At 49.7% G+C, this 20,763-nt stretch overlaps 1 protein-coding gene and 1 pseudogene across 3 annotated transcripts in view; one reads left to right on the top strand and one right to left on the bottom strand.

Moving 5' to 3' along the window:
• Positions 1–20,763, bottom strand: part of Rnf144a (ring finger protein 144A) — a 97,009-nt gene that overhangs the window by 21,010 nt on the left and 55,236 nt on the right. For 2 of the 3 annotated variants that reach the window (XM_003464945.5, XM_063254422.1), the window contains exons 3-5: positions 9,634–9,779; positions 1,369–1,473; positions 1,208–1,268 (exon numbers count right to left, since the gene is read on the bottom strand). In XM_003464945.5, coding sequence (XP_003464993.1) covers positions 1,208–1,268; positions 1,369–1,473; positions 9,634–9,768 — 301 coding nt within the window. In that variant the 5' untranslated portion in view covers positions 9,769–9,779. Of the gene's footprint in view, positions 1–1,207; positions 1,269–1,368; positions 1,474–9,633; positions 9,780–12,877; positions 12,954–20,763 lie in introns of all 3 variants that reach the window. The other variant, XM_063254423.1, reaches the window with a different exon arrangement.
• LOC111755476 (small ribosomal subunit protein eS8-like) lies at positions 7,641–9,356 on the top strand (annotated as a pseudogene).

Genomic DNA, 20,763 nt, shown 5'->3' with positions numbered 1-20,763 from the left:
TCCAGTCTGCCTGCTGCTCCCACAGCCAGCGATGCCACGTACACCCAGGGTTGCAGCAGACACAGGCAGGAACTCGTCCTGGGACAGCGTGACTGGACCCCAGGGGTGAACAGCTCTGCTCCAGGTCTGGGAACCCGAGAAGTGTCCTTGCAATGAAGCCTCATGGATGAGGCATCTTCTGCCTGTCTTTCCCTCTACCCTCCTGTGATCAGCCTCAGGTCCAGAACATATGTGAACACGAGGCCAGACAGGGTCTGCAGGTCTTATTGTTTCATAGCTGAGCATGTTGGTACACACCTACAGTTTCAGCACTCTGGGAGGCTGAGGCAGGAGGATCAGAAGTTCTAGCTCAGTTTGGGTAACTCAGTAACTCAGTGAGACCCTGTCTCAGAAGTAAAAATAGTAAGGGCTGGGATGCAGCTCAGTGGGAAGGCTCTGGTTTAATCCCCAGTATAACCAAGTAATAATAATAATGATGTTTCAGAAGGCAAATACTGTGTTTCAGTGCTTTGCAGTGTGATTCCCCAAGTCAGAGCTGACATCTCGCTGTGCTCACCAGGGCCAACTCACTCCACACAGGACCCAGAAGGATCCCTGGGTCTGCACTGGGCCAGGCCCAGGAAGTAGGGCTGTGCAGAGCCAGCAGGAGGGGTCAGGACTGCAAACCTGGAGTCTGCTCCTTAACCCCGAGCACAGGTAGAAAGCAGACAGTGGTCAGTGGCTCTAGCGGTCAGCACTGTAGGTACTGATGGGTCTGCCCACTGGCTATGACCCCTCCGGAGACGCAGTGCTCATCTCTCATCAGCACCAGCACCAGTGCATCACCTTTGTTAGCGGTAAGCACACAGGTGCCCAACCTCCTCCTGTGCCTGCTGAGAGCCCAGCCCTGGAGCCATTAGACCACAGCAAAGCTGAAGAACCAGGCCCCATAAAGGTCACATCTCACATCCACCTCCAGGGCCCCCAATCTCTAGGACACATGGTGCTTTCCTGGGCTCCTCCTGCTAGTAACGGGTCACCAGCCAGGACTTGGAAACTCCCAGCCTCTCAGATAACTCAGGAGACCAGCCAACCCCACAAGCTCCATTCCATCAACACGTTCACCTTGGTGTAGCTTTTTCATGCCCATCAAGTGACATCTAGTTGCAACCCCCAGCCTCAACCCCATCCCACTGGATGACAGTTTCCTGGTAAACGGAACACCTACCTCTTTCAAATTGTAGCTTTTTATATCTTTGCATTATTTCCGCCGCGACCATGCATTCGATCTAAAAGAGGAAAAAATAAGGAGTGTAACATACCAGGGACCAAAAGGATAAAGCAACACAGAGCCACACCCCACCAGCCAAGGGCTTAGTCTACACGTGCCTCATTCTCCTGCAGGTGGCCTTGCTTGGGACAGGCAGCATCTGGGCAGCTGATGGCAGTTTCAAGTCCTTCTTTGATCAAGAGCTCCACATACTGCTTCAGGCACTGGAAGGAAAGCAGAGAAGAATCCACAAACATCTCAGTCTCCTACCGCACAGGCCTAGGGACACTCGAGGAAACGGCCAGCCAAGCCTCTCTTCCCAATTTATGCTTTTGCCAGCGAGCTCCTAGTAAACACCAAGTGGTGAGAATGGCAGGTTTGATTCACGTGCCAAGAACTTATGGGGTTTCAACTGACACTAGGATTGCACACTGGGTCCAAGTGCTGGCGGGGCAAGGTTAGCTCTGCGCACACCAGCTAACAGGAGGCCAGTGCTCGGAGGGGCTAGGGCTGGCAAGAGACACTTCACACATACACAAAAGATATCAGATGCCTTACTATAGTCTGTTGTTTCTTTTATTCAAAATATCCTTTTTCTCCTCTTGCAGTACTGCGGATTGAAGCCAGGGTATTTGCACTTAGCCACATCTCTGGCCTATTTTTAATTTTTTATTTTGACACAAGGTCTTGTAAGTTTCTTAGATTCAACTCAATCTTGCAATCCTCCTGCCTCAGCCTCTCAGAATACAAGGTTTACAAGTGTCCAGGCATTGATAGAAGGCACTGATGGGGCATTCAGGGTGGACAAGCCTAGGCCAGGCATTCTCTCCCAGACACCAGATGGCAGCACTGTCCCCAGTGTGAGGATGAGGGAGGGCTGGAGATAGAGGAGAGAGAAGTCACAGTGAGTCCATGAGGCTTGCACCATGGTCCTGCTTGGTTTAGAGGTGAGGTAGGGCTGTCACAGGGGCAGAGAAGTGGGGTGCCCTGTGTAGGATCGTTCAGATCAAAGACAGAGGAAGACTCTTTGAAACTAGGCAGCTAGATGTGCCTCTGGCTCCTCCAACAAGAGGCCATGAACCCAGTGACTCAATACATGTGGCCATCAATTCCTCAGGTCCAAAGTGTGATGCCCACATGGCTGGACCTTGCATTGTACAAAATAAAGCATCCGAGGTGGGCATGGTGGTGCAGCCCTGTAATCCAAGCACATGGAGAATCACTGTGTGTTCCAGGCCAGCTTGGGCTACGCCGTAAGTTCAAGTATAGTCCAAGCTACACAGCAAGACTATGCAGAGAGGGAGAGAGAGAGAGAAACAGAAAGAGAGAAAGAAAAAGAGAGAACCCAAAGGTACTCATGCTTATCAGGATTCCTAGTACCCAGCACTAGCAAAGAAATCAGTGCCTGTTGTTAACTTGTTTGTCCATCTGTGTGATTCACACGGCAAGAGGCATTTTAAAGAAAAACAAAAAACCCACAACCCTTAGCAACAAGCTCATGATTTTATTTTCTGTAATTAAGTTTGCCTGTATTAGGGCTTTGGGGGACACCGGAATGTCTTAAATCTAGGGAATGTGGGAAACTCTAATGACATTGGACAGGGTGGTGGATGACATGATTCCTCCCAAGAAACAAAATACAGCAATTAAAACGGGTGTGCCATGCATGTCCCAGAGCAGAATCCCAGCACTGCTGTTGTTCAGGAGCTTGCAGGGGCCTTAGCAGTGAGTCATGTCTGGCTGACAGTGCCCGAGAGTGGCCTGAATCTGCCCCAGAAGGCCCTTGCTCTCTCTGCATCATGTGTGCAGGGGATCTGTCCATCTGTTTACTACACAAAGACTGGAGAGGGCTGGGTGCTGCATCTGTAACCATCTGAACAGGCCCGTCTCCTACCAGACAGAAAGTGGGTCATGACTCAGCCATGCTTCCCCATCTAACAGCAGAAAGATGTCTTGAAATGAACATAAAAGAAAGGGTAGACAGAGACACATATGCAGCGAGACATGCACAGTCCATGCGCAGACACCTCATCATCATCATCATCATCATCATTATTATTATTATTAGCAGTACTAGGGATTGGACCCAAGTCCTTTTCATTGAGCCACATCCCCAACCCATTTTTAATTTTGAAACAGTTCACAGATGAGGCTGGGATTTGAGATCCTCCTGCCTCTGGTTCCCAGAATGCTGGACAGCAGGTGTGTGCCACCAAACACTTCTGCTGTCACTTTCAGTGCTCAGAGAGCACTGGGCTCTCAGTCCCTCTTTATCTTTATCTAGGCATTGAGCCTAGACAATGTCATCTCACCCTGTTCCAGCTGAGCAGACGGAAGCTTCCCACAGTAAGGAAAGAGTGCCGAACCAGGCTCAGAGGATTACAGACTCTCTGCTAAGTGATCACTGACAAGTGCTTTCTGTGACCTCCAGTTTTTTAGTAGAACAAAGACTGACAGGAAGCTGCTTTCCTTGGTCACACGGATGCTGAAGAAAAGCAACACTGGGCCCTGACATCTAGGGCTCAGACCCTGCTGTGGGAGATGAGGGCACACATGAACTCTGTGCCCAGGGGCCCAGACATGACCAGGGGAGGCTCTGCATGGCCCCCGAAGCAGCAAGGCAGCCTCCTGGCTGGGGTTGGGGAGAAGCCAGGAGACAAACGGGTGGCCCAAGGGATTCCGGGAAGAAGCCTCAGCCGGAGCAGACAAGCAGATCGGGGAGGGGCAACAGAGCCAAAGAATGTTCCAGGCTTCCCATTTTCCACTGTGGCTTCCAATGCTATGAAATCTGACAAGGAGACAGCCCACAGGCCTCCACCACACCAGCAACTTTCTGCCAAGGAGCAGGGGCCACACTGATGACCCTCGGCCTCAGCCCGCACTGTATAATCTGAAGTCTGTTTGTTTCCTCCTCGAAGGCCTGTTGGCTACTGACCATCCTAACAGCAAGAGAAAAGGCCAGGAAACTGGCCTTCAAGAAGCTTGCACAGCTTTAGCATATGAGAAATCAGCGCATCACACCCAGGCAGATGCAAACAGAAGTAGCAGGAACCCAGAAAAGAGCACTGATTTAAAGGGCAGGCCCCTGGAAAGCACAGAGCTGGGCTTGAATACCAGCTCTCCCTCATCACTGCCTGGCAGCCAGGCCAGGTGTTCACGCCTGCCCTGCATCTTGGGGTGCATGCTAAGTATGGAAGGCACAGAGAGGGCAATGTGGGCTGTGGAAGATCGCACAGACCCCCAAGCCTTCTCACAGCCTTTCTGGAGGCCTTGAGGATGGATGACCTTTTATGCTTCTTTGCCTCAATAGGAAGTTGTATGAAAGTGAGAATAGTTTATTATTTTCTTTCTACTCCCCATATCTAATGGTGCTGGGAACTGAAAGTGGTAGGGAGCATGGGATAGATCCAAGCTTCACAGATGCACAGATGGTACGAAGAATGGATGGAAGGATGGATGAATGGATGTTTCAGTGGATGGATGGATGGGTGGATGTTTGGATGGATGGATGGATAGATGGATGAATGAGTGGAGAGAAGGATGAATATATGGAAGGATAGATGGATGAGTAGATGGATGGATGGATTTAGAGAAGGATGGATAAATGGATGGATGGATGGATAAGTGGGTGATGTGCAGAATGACCAGACACCTGCAGAGAACCTTTTCCCTCCATCTCAGAAGGGAACTGAAGACCTGGGACAGAAATCACACTGTATACACACAACTATGGCAGAGCATAGTCATGTGGGGCTCTGCTGGTGGCTCACCCAGCACAGCTGCGCGAGGACACCAGCATGAAGCCCCACAAGTGAATCCTGACTGCTGGCCTTGAGAACCCAGAGCAAACTGTTCCCAAGCCCACAGTGCCAGTTCCAGCAAGAATGATGACCTTGGAGGCTACAGGACGTGACTTTACTCACAAGTCAAGAGTCCAAACTATGAAGACTGCTTCTGTAAAATTACCGCAAGAAAAAACTCCAATGCTTACATGTTAAAAAAATGCTCTCATCTCCCAATCCTCTATGCTGTCTCCCTCATAAGGCCCTCCAGGTGCTGATGAGTGTGCCCTGTGTGCTCTGGGTCTGTGGCCCCTGTGGGACTTTTGACACCTTGTATGGTTTCTAGGATGAAGTCTCTCAAATAAAGATCAAGGAGTAGAGATATCAGGGTACACTCCTAAAATCCTAATGTGCTGGAGGCTGAGGCAGGAGGATCGCAAATTCCAGCCTAAGCAGTGCAACTGATTGAATTATCAAGACTTTGTCTCAAAATAAAATTTTTTAAAAAAGGGTGAAGGCTGTGTAGCTCAGCAAGAGAGGGAGATTTTAATGCAAAAAGCAAGTGTACTGGAATTAAGAGGCACCCAGCAATAGTCTAGAATGAAAGCCAGGTGTGGTGGCACAGTCCTGTAATTCTAGTACTTGGAATGCTCCGGCAGGAGGATTGTTGCAAGTTCAAGCCCAGTCGGGGCTACAAAGTGAGCTCAAGGTCAGCTTGAATTGTACAGTGCAACCCTGTCTCAAAAAGCCAAAAAATAAATAATAAAAAATCCAGAAGATTGCTTCTACCTCCCTGGCATGGGGCGCCCCTTTCTAGGAGGTACAGAATTCTGCCCATTCGAGGGCTTCCTGGAGCAGTGAGAAGGTGCAGAGCACAGGCCTTTGGAGTGGCACGAACCTTTGTCAATTAACAGTGCATCCCCTCAGCTTTTATCAGTAAGGTTTAGAAGCCCCTACACCCCAAGATAAAAGAAAAGGCTGCTAGGTTGCGGCCCTGGGTCACACAGGTCTGGCTGCCATCTGCAAACATGAAGGGGAGAGGGCACAAGACACAGGCCCACCCTGCTGGAAATCAACCTTGCTGTGTCCTTCTCCACAGGGATCCAAGCTGGCCAGTCCTTCCCATTGGTGCACACACCTCCAAGCCCACCAGTAAGGCATGTGCTGGGCACCCTGCCAGCAGGGCCCCTCAGACCTGGACTGCACCCCAGAACCACAGGGACCTCAGCCACCACAACTCTAGTTGCAGAGCAGACAGGAACCAGGGCAGCAGCAAATACCCCCTCGCCTGCCCAGGGTGTGGGGGCCTGAGGCCTGCAGAAGGCAAGGCCAGTGACCCAGAAAGCCGCAGCACCCCCTGCACTGCACATGGCTGCCAGCTGCAGACAGGGGGAACTGTTTTCAGTGCTTTACTTTTTAACAAATAGCTGAGGGGCCAAAAGTCAGCACTGTCTTCTTGCATCTGGGGCTGGGCTGTCACATTCCCAGAGTTAAGCTTTCCTCTGGGAAGAGCCTGCTTATCTGTTTCACTAAGGTTCCCTAAAAGGAGGAAACCAAAAGGCAAACAATCAAATGAAAGTTGGGGAGGGAGGAAGAGCACACAGCACAGCCTCTGGCAGCCTGCAGGTGACAGACAGCAAGTCAGGGAAGTCCCCAAAGGCTTTTGCAGAAAAGGGCGATCTGGCAACTAGTGTAGACTATAAAAAATGTCCCTCCAGATATCAGTGAAGGGTTCTACAGAAAGCTGAGGGTTTCAGGAACCTCGACAAGCTCACCCTCTGGTTCAGCCTCCAGCGAGCACTGAGCACACACCCGCGACAACTGCATAAGGACCCCCTCACTCCCGATCTCCCACATTCCCTCCACCCTCCTCCCGCCACTCTGAACCCATCCATAGCAACTTCCCCTCCTGCACCTTGAAGCTGCTTTAACAGGGCTTTCAGGAAGCACATTTCTCGGATGTGAGCTCTGGCATGGGCCTTAATTCACGTGCTTTCAATCCCTGAGCCCAGATCAATTTGCTATCTCGAGACCTGCACTTAGCAAGGTGTTCTGGGGATGTAGGAGAAGCCAGCTCTTCTGGCCATAAGAAAGCAGCAGCAGCAAAAATTCAGAAGATGGGGGCCTTAAACTCGCATGGCTGGGGCTCCAATCCAGAGCTGGGTGCTGTGCCAAGTCCCAGGGCGATCATGAGGCAGAAATGAACAAAAGTCTGCGAAGCAAAAGCAGGAGTGGCGCCCTTCTCTACACAGACGGGTGGGAGTGACGGAGTGACAGAATCCCACCTCTTCCTTTAAAATATCTACAAGCAATGCCCACACTGGCAAGCTAAGGCAGCAGTTAAATTCAGAGGCCACACCCTTGAACTTTTCTGTTTGCTAGTGTTCAGACACAATCTCTCTATGTAGTGCAGGCTGGCCTTGAACTCACTACGTAGCCCAGCTTGGCCACCAACTTGTGATGATCCTCCTGCCTCAGCCTCTCAAGTGCTAGAATTAGAGGTGTGCACAACCCCACCCAGCAGTGCTCTTCGATTTTTAGAGAAAGTTCTTCTGGGTGCTTAAAAATCATGACTGTGGGCATCTCCTCTTTCCAGCCAGAGGCGAGCGATGAACATCTCTCAGAGCAACTGGCACAAGCACAAGACTGGAGGCAGAAGACTGCCCTACCACAGGAAGCAGGAGTATATGGGTTGGGTCTCCTGCTGCTGACACTGAGATTGGCCTCTGCCGAATACACACAGTCCGAGTCAGGAGGCAACAAGAAGTACAGAGCCCCAAGGCTGGATGTGAGAAACCTCTGGGTGTTGTACCCCAAAAACGAGGGTCATCGGCGTTGTTTACAATACGTCCAGTAAAGAGCTTGTCTGCACCGAGAGCTGCACCGAGGAACCATGTCGAGCTCCTTGACAGTACCCTGCATGGACGCACTACCCTGGGCTGCAGGAAGAGCACCAAGCTGACTCCTGAGGAGCTAGAGATTTTAAACAAAAAACGACCAAAGAAAATTCAAAGGCTAAAGAATGCCAGAAGCAGCAGTGTTAGCGAAGAGCGGTTTCAACCTGCATGGCATCGGCACTGGGCCAGTAAGGTCAAGCAGACTGCTGTGTGCTAGAGGGTGAGGAGCTGGAGCCCCGGAGGGGCAGATTAACCTTCGCTCCTAGCTTCCCTCACATCATAAAGGTGTTTATTATTCTAGATTTAAAAAAAAATCATGATGGTGGCAGTATTTAATTAGGGGGCTTTACTGACATATAACTGACAAATAAAAATTATATATGACTGTAATCCTGGCACTTTAGGAGACTGAGGTTGGAGGATCACAGATTTGATTCCTGTCTGGGCAACTTAGTAAAACCCTGTCTTAAAATAAAAAATAAAAGTGCTGAAGATGTAGCTAAGTGGTACAACCAAAAAGTTTTTACAAATAAAGCGTGTATATGTTAGGGGCACAGCTTGATGCTTTGATGTATTTTAGGCTTTTGTTAGTTTTCGTGAGAACCGTTCATATCTTATAGCAATCTCCCATATAGAACACGGTGCTACCAACCACATTCAGCACCACTCACGTCTCCAGAACTCCAGTGTCCTGCACAGCTGAGGCCTTCCCCTCTGCCCAACACCCCCCAAGGCCCTGGAAACTAACACATCCCTCTCTGCTTTGTGAGTTTACTTTTTCCCCTCCCCCTTGGTAATAAAACCAAGTAAAATCAAACTACAACTAATTGCATTTTCTGATTTTTCACTCAAGCTTCTTTCCTAACACATAAAAAGTCTAGGTTGGAGTCAGACACAAACCCAAAACGTCTTGAGTTGGAGCTCCCTATTTTCATTTAAAACCAGATCATCAGGGATCTACTTTTAGCCCCAGGATGTTGGCTACATCCTAAGGAAAGTTCATTCGAGCCAGAGACCCTGTTACAATCTCAAGCAAGGCATTCAAAATAAATTTAAAATGAGATGCAGGAAAGCTTTTTCCAGTCAGACAAGAACAAATTATCTGATCCATGTCACCAGCCTGCTTTTTGTAACCATCTGATACAGTTTAGCTCCAATTCCCCAAGGGTCTTGGCTTGTGTGGAGGTGACCCGATCACAGGGTGTCATACTTAAATCAGTGGATTCATCTATGGCAGAACCAAGTAGTTTAAATGTGGGGCCTGGTTGGAGACGGTCACAGTGGGGAGGGACCCAGAAGGTACACTGTTGTTCCTAGTTCCTCCCTTCTATCCTTCCTGTTGCCATGAGGTGAGCCGCTCTCCTACGCCAGACCCTCTGCCATCTCACTTCTGCCTTGGGTCCAGCCAACTACAGACTGGAAATATGAACCAAAATCACAGACTATCCTTTCCTGAGAGTTGTGGGTAACAGGCATCTGTGTTGTGGGTAACAAGACAAGAAAGTGATTAAGACATCCAGGTTAGGGCCAAAACCTTCTACTTTGGGCACCTGTTCGACTTATAGACCTCTCTGCCTAAAAAAAAGAAACCACACAAAAGTCTCAACAGAGATTCCATTGCCACACAACAGTGAATCAAAAGCGTTGCTCAGAATGCCTGGTTCCCACAATGGCTTCAGGGGAATGAATGCCACCCAAGACCAACCAAGGTACAGAAGATGCACTGGCACTGGGCAATGGTGGTCATCTGCTCCACTGGGTACTCCCCGAGGCACAGCTTGCAGGATACCAGTGGATCAAGGGCCAAGTCCCAGGTGGGCCGGTAGCGTGCTGTGGTCATTGCAGAGCAGTCTGAAACGAAAGAGACACACACAGTCAGAGCTCTGGGCCGTGGCCTCCAGGGAACCACTTCTGGGTCACAGGGCCTGGCCAAGGATGGGGCCAGGAAATACATAGAAATCATCCTGGTCCTCTGAGCATTCTCAGCCAGGGATCACTGGGTCTGTGAGTAGCTCCTTTACCAGCCTGATAAAACCTTTTTTATTTTTATGAGTTCACTTTTGCAGGACACAGGTGTCATGGGAAGCTGGCACACGTACATAACACATCTAAATTCCACGTTTCACCTAAAGTAAGACCCACAGGGAAAATAAGTTCTGGCTGTTTACAAAGGTGATGGCCAGGGTCATGCACTGCAAAGGGGTCAGCACCTGTCCTCGGGGCCACCCAGTCACTGCCTGTTGATTGCATAACTAAATCCTTCCATCTGAGATCTTAAACTTTCCCTGAGCCCACTTGATTTCAGCCCCTTGCACTTAGTCTGTCCCTGAACTAGTATCATCCCAGCACTCTGGGGGCTGAGGTAGGAGGACTATAAGATCCAGTCCAGCCTGGGAAACTTAGACACTTAGTGAGATCCCAGATCAAAATGTAACACTAAAAGCTAGATGTGATGGCTCATGCCTGTCACCCCAGCACTCTGGAAGGCTGACACAGGAGAACTGCAAATTCCAGCCCAGCTTCTTCCAAAGAATTCAGCCACTAATTGAATCTTTTTTTGTTTCCTTAGCACTGCATTTTGAACCCATAGCCTCTGCACCGAGTTGCCTCCCCAGCCCTTGTTACGTCTTTATCTGGAAACAAAGTCTTATGGAGTCACTAAGACGCTCAGCAAAAACCAAAGCCCTGCAAAGTCCTCTGCCCAGTCCTTAGCAAGGAGCCATGGCCCTAGACAGGACACAGAGAACCCTGTGAATGGTTTCTTGGGAGAGGGGAATCTCTAAATTCCTACCGCCCCTCATCCTGGCAGAGGCGACATCTCCCGAGAAGTTCCCTGCCCTGGGAGCCTCTCCAGCCTCGTGCCTGCTGGCTCCCAAGGTCTTTTTTCCCCAGCTTGGACTTTTCCTGTTTACAAACCCTCCAACGTGACCCAAGGCACAGCGCAGAGCACTTGCTTGCTCTGCCCAGCTTCCTGGCTTTCCGTGTGACCCCCAGACAATGTGACAGTAGTGGAGCCTCTCTTCTGCTCCTGACCCGACCCAACTTATACTTGAAGCAGGTTCAGTTTTCAGAAGAACACAGTGGACATCTGTGTTCTTCTCCCCCCAGAGACCACAGTCTCAGAGCTGTGCTCTAAATCATGATTCCCACATTGGCCACAGAAGGACTTTCTTCTGTCCTAAGTGTACATTGTAGGAAACCATCCCGGGCTTTCCTGTGTGTGGGAAGCCCTCAGTTGGATTCTGCAAACCCTGAACAGCTGCAATTTGCAACAGGAATTTGCTAAGAGAATCACAATGCACCCTACAAGAAAACACAGGCTTTGTTTTCACAATGTGAATGTCAAGGCCTGGGAAACAACAAAGAACATCTGGTCGATTACCCATATTATTCAATTTAAGCAATTTAGAAATGTTTGTAAGGCGAGTAACTTACTAAGCACCACTGAGGTTACGGAAAGAGCAGGGAGGAGTGATGTGAATGGGGTGGATCCAAAGTTTAAATGGATTAAGGAGTGAAATACAAGACAGATGACAGGAGATGGATCTTCCGGCAGAAGGGAAGGGGACCATAAGATGGAAGGAAGAGAAGGGGAGAGAAAAAGAATGAAGGCATGTTACACACACTCTGTGTGATGAGCGTGATCATCACAGACCAGAAATCTCAATGAATACAAATTAAAATTAATAGCCAAGGGGCCCCCACATGACAACAGCCCAAGCAGTGTATAAAGAAAGCAAAGATCAAGGCAATTGGTGGCTACAGCCATCTCCTTTTCCCAGCTGCCGTGTCACCTCCAAGCAAAGTGAAGGAGGAAAAGAAATCCAGCTGGTCGTCCTCCCCCTCTTTCTCTGGAGACTCCTCAGAGGCCTGGCATCCCTACAGGCCGAGTCTCACTCAGGTTTCCTCCCTAACCAACCTCCCACCACTTCTGCAATCCCAGCAGCCCTCCTCGCCACAATCTACCCCAGGGCTCTGTGGAGTCTCCCCACTGCTGCCTGTGGCCTTCCAAAGGTCTCACAGTGTCTGCTGCCAGAGCAGGCAGAATCACCTGAGAGTCCCCAACTGCAGTTTCCTGGGTCCAACTCAGACCAGCTGCAGCAGAAGTCAGGGTAAGGTGTGCATGCACAGTAAGCCATGCATGCGTTCATGACCCTTTCAGGGGACCCCAGTTCGCAACACAGCCCGAGAGCCAGGGGTCTGTGTCCTCCCCTTGGTAGCACTGCTAGTCCTGCTCACCCAACTCCCAAGCCCCTGCAATGCAACATCCAGACCAAGCAGCCCAGGTCAGCATCTGCAAAGCAACCTCCATTCACTCATCCTCAAAACTCTTTCTGGGTCAGTGTGGCCTCCTTGGGGCCAGGACATGTATTAGTCTGTCACCTTCCTCAAGGGGAGGGGATGTTACCTAAAGGGAAGGCGGGGCACAGGCAGATAATCCACAATTACAGAGAATTACTAGGTGACAACATACATGGTAAATGTCTAAGTTAAAAACAATGATTACAGTACAAGACATACTGCCATGACTCTCCCTAAGAACCTTCCCTTCTTGCTTTAAACACGCTCACCCACCACCCCTGCTATTTTCTGCAGCACCCCATGATTTTACTCTGGAGTCCTCTTTCCTGAGGGTCTTTAAGAGTTGTGATCAGAAATATGGTGACTGCTGCTGCCGAGCACCATGCAACACAAAGACAGCTTAGAAACACAGGACGCTGTGTCCCCAGTCACCTTCCTCAGATCTGACACCGTGTGACTCCTGGCTCTTCCCCAAAATCAAAATGACCCTGAAAGGGAGTGGTTTCCAATCCCTCAGCGCATGGAGGCATCAGGGAGAATGCAACTAAAAACACTCCGGTCTCTTTATCTGTAACCATTGAACTAGGGGAGTTTGCTAGGTGTAACCGTTTAATGAGGGTTTTGCTGGGTGACTAACCTATACTCACCCCAGGAAGGGTACTGAGTAGAGCCCAACTAGATGTGGAAATGTCTTCTCTCCTGGGACTTCTCCCTATTAAAGTTCTGCAGGAAAAAGAAAACCTTCTCTAAATTCAGGAGTTGTGGGGAACAGGAAGAGCAGGCACCTGATCCCCAAAGGAGGCCCACAGACCAGAGCGGGGTGTCCATTGCCTGGGCTGCCACAGTGCAAGAGCAGAAGATGACATTTCCACAGGAGGAACTGCCACCACCACGGAAGGAAGCAGAGACACAGACATGCAAAGCCAGTGTAAGTGTACTGGGTACTTATTAGATTTCACCTAACTGGGTACAATGTCAATCACCTGCCTTCCCAGCAGTGGTGTCACAGGCAGCTAAGCTAGTTAGAAGTATTATAGGCAGTCAGACAGGACTAGGCCCTCAAAGAAGCTGGTACAGAGGACCAGCTGTCTCTGACCTTGGAGGGGACACGTACCTCTTGTTGTGGGCCAGATCTCAAAACAAATGCCACCACATCCTTAAATATAACCCCTAGGGATTAGGTACGGATCACCTTGAGAAGCCAGGAGTCACCATGCCAGCCCCACATAGGAACAGCCACTGATCCGTAGAGAATACTCGCTTGCTATGTGACTCCCTTCCCCATTTGTCCCTGATTTGGTTCAATTTTACCTGAATAATTAAAGTTATTGGTTGACCACAGCTCTGTCCCACCTCATGCCCATGTGCCTGGTGAGTTCCTAGTTTTCCCCACTTTAGACCCGTCTCACCCCATGATTTTACTCTATAAAAATCCCTAAAAAATACGGAATCTTTGGCAACTCACCCTGGACCCCTTCTATCTCTCAAACAGAAGCTTTCTTTCTCTCAAGAAATATATTTTGCTCTTAACCTTCGTTGTTCCTAAAACTCATTCTTTGACTTTAGAGAACATGAACTCGTAATAGACATATGGTAGGTAGAGAATTTCGTTCCCCTGTATCAGTGGGAGACTGACGCAGGAACATCACTACAAGTTTGCGGCCAGCCTGGGTTACATAATAGTTCAAGGCCGGCCGGAACTACCTAGCAAGACCCTATCTCAAAAATCCAAAGTTTTAAAAAATAAAAGTACGCACATTCCAACTGTTTATGCCTTTTACTGATGTGTTCTGAAAGAAGCATTTTTCTGTGATGGAACCATGAGCATCTCCATCTGTAGTCTGCACTATGGGTGGGGTGAGCAGAGGTTTCTCAGGTCCTTTTGGGGGACCTCCTGGGATGCATCTAGTGATAGGCACTGTCCACTTTTCCTGTGACCCTGACCAAGTAAGGAAGGGGCAGGTTGGTCGCTGGATGCAGCCCCAAGGTGGAGGAAGGACAGGGACCAGCCCTGGGCTCATGGCCCACACTTCCCTCCATCCCTGGCATCTGTGCCAGCCATAACACAGCAGGCACAGAAAGAGAAGCCGGATCAGGGCCCAGCTCCCTGCCCTGGACTCCCAGGACTCCTGAGATCTAAGAGGGACCCAGCACACAGCACAGAGAGCCTGCTGGGAGAAGCTCTGGAGAAACATCCGGCCTCCAGCCTCAGCTGTGCTGGGCTAAGCCTCTTTCTTCCTCCCCGGGCCTCTGCAGATCTGCAGGACAGGCCAGGCACGGGACTGGCCTGGGAGACAGTTGTGGTCCAGGCTGCCAGCTCACTGTTCTCATCTAGGCCCCACAGGGTGGAAGCCGCCCTCCCCCAGAGCACTGAGAAAACACTGGAACACAGCTTCAGTTTCTTTCTCTGCTTCCCACCCGAGGCCCCAGACTCAGGGCGCTTCTGATCCCAGTCCAAGGATGAAAGGCGGAGGGAGACAGAGAACCCATTATTCCCACTATGATTGATGCATCCAGATAAACAGGATCCTTTGGCTACCGGGGAGCAAGGCTTTAAAAATCAACCATCAACATTCAATTTTAATGTTAAAAGGGGTCTTTTGGAAAGCTCCTCTTTCCAGAGCTGCTTCCTGGCTCTGAAGTGAGGCTTTAAAGATATGCTGAGAAGCCACAGTGCCTGCCTCCACTCGGAGACCTCGAGCTGCTCTCTGACAATGAGAAGCCTTCCTGTCCTACAGCCAATCTGGCTAGGGACTGTCCCTCCTCTGGTTTGGTTTTGTTTGCAGAAAGGGGCTCAAGGAGAAATAGGCACATCCGAAGAGGATAAACCTTGAAGGGCTGGCTGGGGCTGACTTGATTTTCTTCACACTCTGTTATGCAAACAATCCTTTGGGACAAGTGTTTATTTTGGGGGGGGGGTCCTGAGCATCCAGAGATCAGGCTTGTGGCCAGCTTCACAGGGGCAGGATGGCATCTTCCCACAAACCAGGATCCTGTACCTCTTGACACACCTGGGAGGTTGGGGGGTCTGCAGTTTGCCAAGCTCTGGGGCTAACAGGGCAGGGAGTAAGTGATGAGGAGACACAGTGTGGGGAGCAGGTCCGGTGGAAATGTGCTACAAGGGATAAGGACCGGTACAGAGGAGGCAAGGAAAATCTTAATTTAAAATAAAATTTGTACTTTTAGTAAGACTGCAACTTCCTGGCCATTGGGTTACCCAGTGCTTCTCTTTAAGACACACCACACTCCAAATTCCTCAAGGACATTGGAAAGGCCATAAATTAGCTGGTAAAGTAAAAGGCAGAAACCTGATCATAAGATAAAGGAACCAGCTTCGAGAGACTTCAAGTTTTGCTTAATCTATTTTTAAAAAATAAATAAATAAAAGCTGGGCTCATACCTTCACCTGTAAAAGAAGAAACTATCTCTGGGGAGGGCCATTTTTCACCTTTTTTCTTCTTTTTCTCTGTTAGCCATGACCACAACAGAACTCCCTGGAGACTCACAAATTCTCCAGGTGTCTGCTACCTGGAAAGAATTATAATGTTCCCAGTTCTAGAAAACAAGGCACCTCATTCTCTGAACACCTCAGTGTACATTTTGTTTTCCTAAATCAATCTCTTTCATGCCTCTTACACGCTAGTCCTAAAAATTCTTTTTCTGTAACAGGCGTTACTGAATGTTTTCTGTGGTTTTTCCATCTCTGCTTTGGGGAACTCCTGGGATTTTTTCTGGTGACAGAAACAAATCAAAACTCTGGAATTCTCTGGTGTGATGGTTCACAGCTGTAATCCCAGCACCTGGATTACCTTAGGCAGGAGGATTACTGCAAATTTGAACTACATAGCCAGACCATGTCTCGGGGGGAAAAAAAAAAATCTGGCTTTTAACTCAGCTTTGGCAACAGCTGACTGTGCAAGCTGGAGGCTGTCACTACAACTTCATGGACCAGTGGCCTCATCTGTACTGTACCCAGGGATGCTGGCTGGCTTCAGGATTCCAGGAGGCTGGGATGGTCTTTGAGACCTGCCACTCTGGCTGCATGGGCCACCTGAAATCACATGACCAGGCTTATGGAAGGGGGTGGCCAGTAAAGTAAGGTATCCACTGTTCCTCACAGTCACAGCCAGTCAGCACCAGCCAGAGGGAGGGTGCCCACCTATGTCATCCATCCCCACCTCTCTCACCTTCCAAATCCCCCCTCTTCCTGCCTTCATGTGGGCCCTGTTCCTCCTCCCCATCCCTTACCAGAGCTGAGGAAAGGTGTCAGGAACAGGAAGTTCTGAGCTCTACTGTGGCCACGGGACTCCAGGAGCCTCGGGGCTGGGTACCAGCTGCAGAGCTGCTCAAAACCCTTTCCCCAACAAGGCGAGGCGCAGCCTCTTAAGTGTCCAGCACAATGGAAAGGGAGGAAATAGAAGCAGCAGGGCGAGAAGAGACCTGATCCCAGGGCCTTGGGAGACTCAAGTGAAAACACCCTACTCTCCATCAGCTCCTGGTTGCTGTTTCTTACTTATCTACGGCACTTCTGCCAGAAAACGAAGGACACCGCCAGGCCACAAAGACGAAGCCCATTATTCCCATTACCCCATGTTCCAAAGGTCTCCTGTCCAGTCTACCTCACCGCTGTTCTTGCGTTTTACTATCCAGATATGGAATGAAGACCTCACACAGGGAAAAGTTGGTACCATCGACTTCCTAGAGCTGAGACCGAAGTGGAAACAAAAATGGGCTCCGTGATGGGGGGCAAAACAAAGAAGGGAAACTGATCCTACCATAGCCTGCAGGAGCACCTGCAGACCAGGAGCCACCGAGTCACAGAGCTTGGGGACACTCAGGGCGCATGCAACTATGAAACACACAGGCATTGAGGCCCTTGTATTCCAGTCAGTGAGCACAATATGTGAGGATGAGTAAAACATGTCACAATTAGGCCAAGAGGTCCGAGAAGCGAAATATGCTCTCTCAGGCTGGTTTGAACACCACAAGGCATGCACATGTATTGAAGCATCTCACGGCATCCCATAAATACATACAATTATGGGCCAAATAAAAACACACAATGTAACAAGAAACATTATGGGAGCCATTGTTGATTTCCTATTGTCCTGTTTTGAAGTCCTGTATCACGTTCACTGTTTTGTTTTGGTTGGCTTTATTCTGTTTGGTTTGGTTTGGTTTTATTCTTTTTAAAATAAAATTTTAAAAAATATGATGAATAAAGTACCACTTAAAACTAAAACCACTACCACTACAGACAGATTGTCTCCTTCTATGCGTGCAATAAACAGACATCTGGGACCAGGTGTTGCTCTGGTTACTGGAAAAGTTGGCAGAGAATAGAACAGAGTCCCCGGCGGGGAGACAGGAGATGAATATGTCAGACAGACTTGAAAAATCGCTTGTGTGTGCTGCTGGCGGTGTGGGCTTGGAAGAAACATGAAGCCAGGTTAGAGACATCACTCCACTGCGGAGCCCTGACCTAGCGTGAGGGAGGCCCTAGGTTCGAACCCTGGTACTGCCAAAAAGAAAAATGGAGCAGGGAGGGGACACTCAGGAGAAACTGCAGGGAGTGACACAGCCACAAAAGGTCACCTCCTCTGCATGCAATGGGGACGTGTGGCTAAGAGACCCATGGATGTGCCCAGCACCGTGCAGTGACAAACAAGGATGATGGTGATTAGTCACTTGCCAGACACACTGGGAAAGAGGGGCTCCCCAGGCTGCTGGTAGTGTGGGCCTGGGCATGGCAGACAGACAGACAGACAGAGAGACAGACCAGACAGACCAGACAGACAGGGACATCAAGGGCCACGTCGAGACCTCTGATCCACACTGAACTGCCATTCCTGAAGCCCTGGGATGGGAGCCACAGTGTTACCCTCACCTATGAGCCTGGCTTTGGGGATATCTGTGCCCTCTCCTTCCCTGCACCCTTACATGTCACCCACACCAGGCAGGATCTCCCAGACAGACTGGGTCATACCTTATTTTATTTTACTTTATTTTATCTTATCTTACTTTTGATCCAACACTTTCAGTTTTTTTTTTTAACATTTGCATTTGTTTGTTCTGTTTTTGAAGCAAATTCTCTGTATGTTCTCCTGATGGGCATTGAACTCACTACATAGCCCAGGCTGGCCTGGAATTTGAGGTGATCCTCCGGCCTCAGCCACTTGAGTACTGGGATTAAACAAAGAAACAAAACACCACAAGCAAAGGAAAGAAACGGCAGCCACCAGAGCATGGATTTACTTCCAGGCCATGTGGACACATGTTTGCAGACGCTGGTGCAGGCCAGTGTTGTGCGGCTGCTTGGTGCTGGCTTGGGGTTCCTGAAAAAGCTCCTGACCAGCAAAGTTCACCAGGGGCTTGAATCCTAGAAAAGGAAGCCACCTGCATCCTGAAACTACCAATTGGTATTTGCATAAGCATAAGTGGCCACAGCACCGTCCCAGTAATAGGATCAGGAAGAGGAGCTCAGACGTGGGCTGTCTCCCTAAGGATGGCCCCAGGTGCCCTGGACTGCTTAGGGACAGTTTCGGATGCTGCCTGAGGTCCTCAGCACTGAGCTCAGAAGCCCCCAGGGACTGCTCCACAAAGAGCACACAGCAGCTTCCAGACTGGTGCAGGAAAGAAACCTGGAGCCTGGAAATCCTTGTCCTGCCCCTTGGGGCCAGGTGGCAGCTCTCCCTGGGGACAGACACAGTCCCCTCGACAGGTAACCCAGGCTCTTTCCTGCTCACACTGCAATGAATAACACCTGCTGTCCTTCCCAGCCTGAGGATGGGCTCCTTGCCCTGCAAACCAGCAGCATCACAGCAGGAAGCTCCCTCACCCCCTCCAAGCCCTGCTTCCCTCCTGTACCTGTGGCCCCAGCCGGCTTCCAGCTGCTAGCAGTTAGGATCCAAGGTGCCCCAGCGAGGCAGAAGCTACTGCCCTCTATTTCACAGGGCCCCAATTCTTTTCAAGGCAATAAAGGTCTGAAAGGAACTAAAGACTCCTCATAACCAGCAGTGGTGGTGCACATCTGTAATCCCAGCACTTGAGGAAACTGAGGCAGGAGGATTGGACATTCTCAAGCCCAAACTTGATAATTTAGCAACGTGGCAAGGCCCTGACTCAAAGTAAAAACTAAACAAGGGTGAGGGGTGCAGCTCTGTGCAGAAGGCCTCAGGTTCAACTCCCAGTACTGCAGCCAATCAACCCATCAAGCAATAAGCAGACCAACAGCCCTAAATCAAGAACAGCATGGACAGAATCTGTGTCACTTCCACAGCGGGACGCAAGAACAACACTACTAACCCTCTTTAGGTTTTCCCAAGCATGCTGGGCCCACCCTCCATACCATAGCCCACATTTTCAATCATCCAAGCCCTTCCTTAAAATACAGAACACCCCACATCCCTATCCCTTCTCTGTTAGTTCAGTCAGAACCTTTCTCTGATGCACTCAACATATCCATTTCATTTCACTGCTCTGCAAAACACGTCAGTTGTACTGGGGGGTCAGTGTTATCACGTAGCTGTTTAGCAAATCTGTTTAAAGAAATAATCATTGCTGCTTCTTGTTCTTTCTTTTGCTGCCAAGTTCAGTGGAAACAACATCAGCTTCCCCCTGCAACTGTCTGGCAGCCATGGTGCCAGGTGGATGTGAGGGCATGGTCCTCCTGCACACAGAACACAGGCCTCCCATCCCTCATTCTTATCAACAAAGGCACAGGCCACTTAGTTCCAAGTGTTGCAAGACACTTAGAACCAGCTAAACTGGTTTCTAACATCTGTATTCCCATGTGTATTTGGCAACTCACAGTCAGTGCTAGAGAGAGAAGTTAATTCAATTACCTTCTGTTTAACAGAGTGAGAACCAAGGCTTAAGAAGAGTATGTAAAAGCCAGGCATGTGGGTGCAGGCCTGTAATCTGGGTACACTGGGAGACAGAGGTAGGAAGATAGCATGTTCAAGCCTAGCCTCAGACTGAGCTCAAAAAACATTGTTTTAAAAATGCTGGTGATAGAGCTCAGTGTGAAGGCCCAGGGTTCCAGCCCCAGACATCATTACAAAAAGAGGAGGAGGAGGAAGAGAAGGAGGAGGAGGAGGAGAAGGTGGTGGTGAAGGAGAAGAAGTAGGAGGTGAAGGAAAAGGAGAGGGAGAGGGAAAAAAGAAAGAGCAGGAGAGGGAGGAGACACAATTTGCTCAAAGCAACAAGCAGCAAACCTAGGATTTGCACCCAAAGGCTTCCATACTCTCAGTCTACCAAGGAGTGCATAGGTGTTCCCTGCACTGATTTCCTGGACCTTGGAGAGGACCGACCCCAGCAGCGGCTCCTTCCCACACAAGGGTGCAGCTGCTAGGTCAGCTGCTTCGCTTGAGAAATCCCAGGCTGCAGGAAAGGGCATCCAACTCTTTCAGCCTCACACCCTTGAGAATACCTTTTTCAAATAAAGCCTCCAGCTGAACAAAGACAGGAACGGAGCTTTCTTCCTGTCCTGGGGCCAGGATACTGATAGAAACCCAGACTGTGAAGTCCCCGG

Source organism: Cavia porcellus, unplaced genomic scaffold (genome assembly GCF_034190915.1).
Source record: "Cavia porcellus strain 051 isolate PalLab524CR breed Dunkin Hartley unplaced genomic scaffold, mCavPor4.1 scaffold_8, whole genome shotgun sequence".
Classification (NCBI taxonomy): Eukaryota; Metazoa; Chordata; class Mammalia; order Rodentia; family Caviidae; genus Cavia; species Cavia porcellus.
Note: the sequence above shows the minus strand (reverse complement) of the source record. Positions and strands in the feature narration are given on the sequence as shown.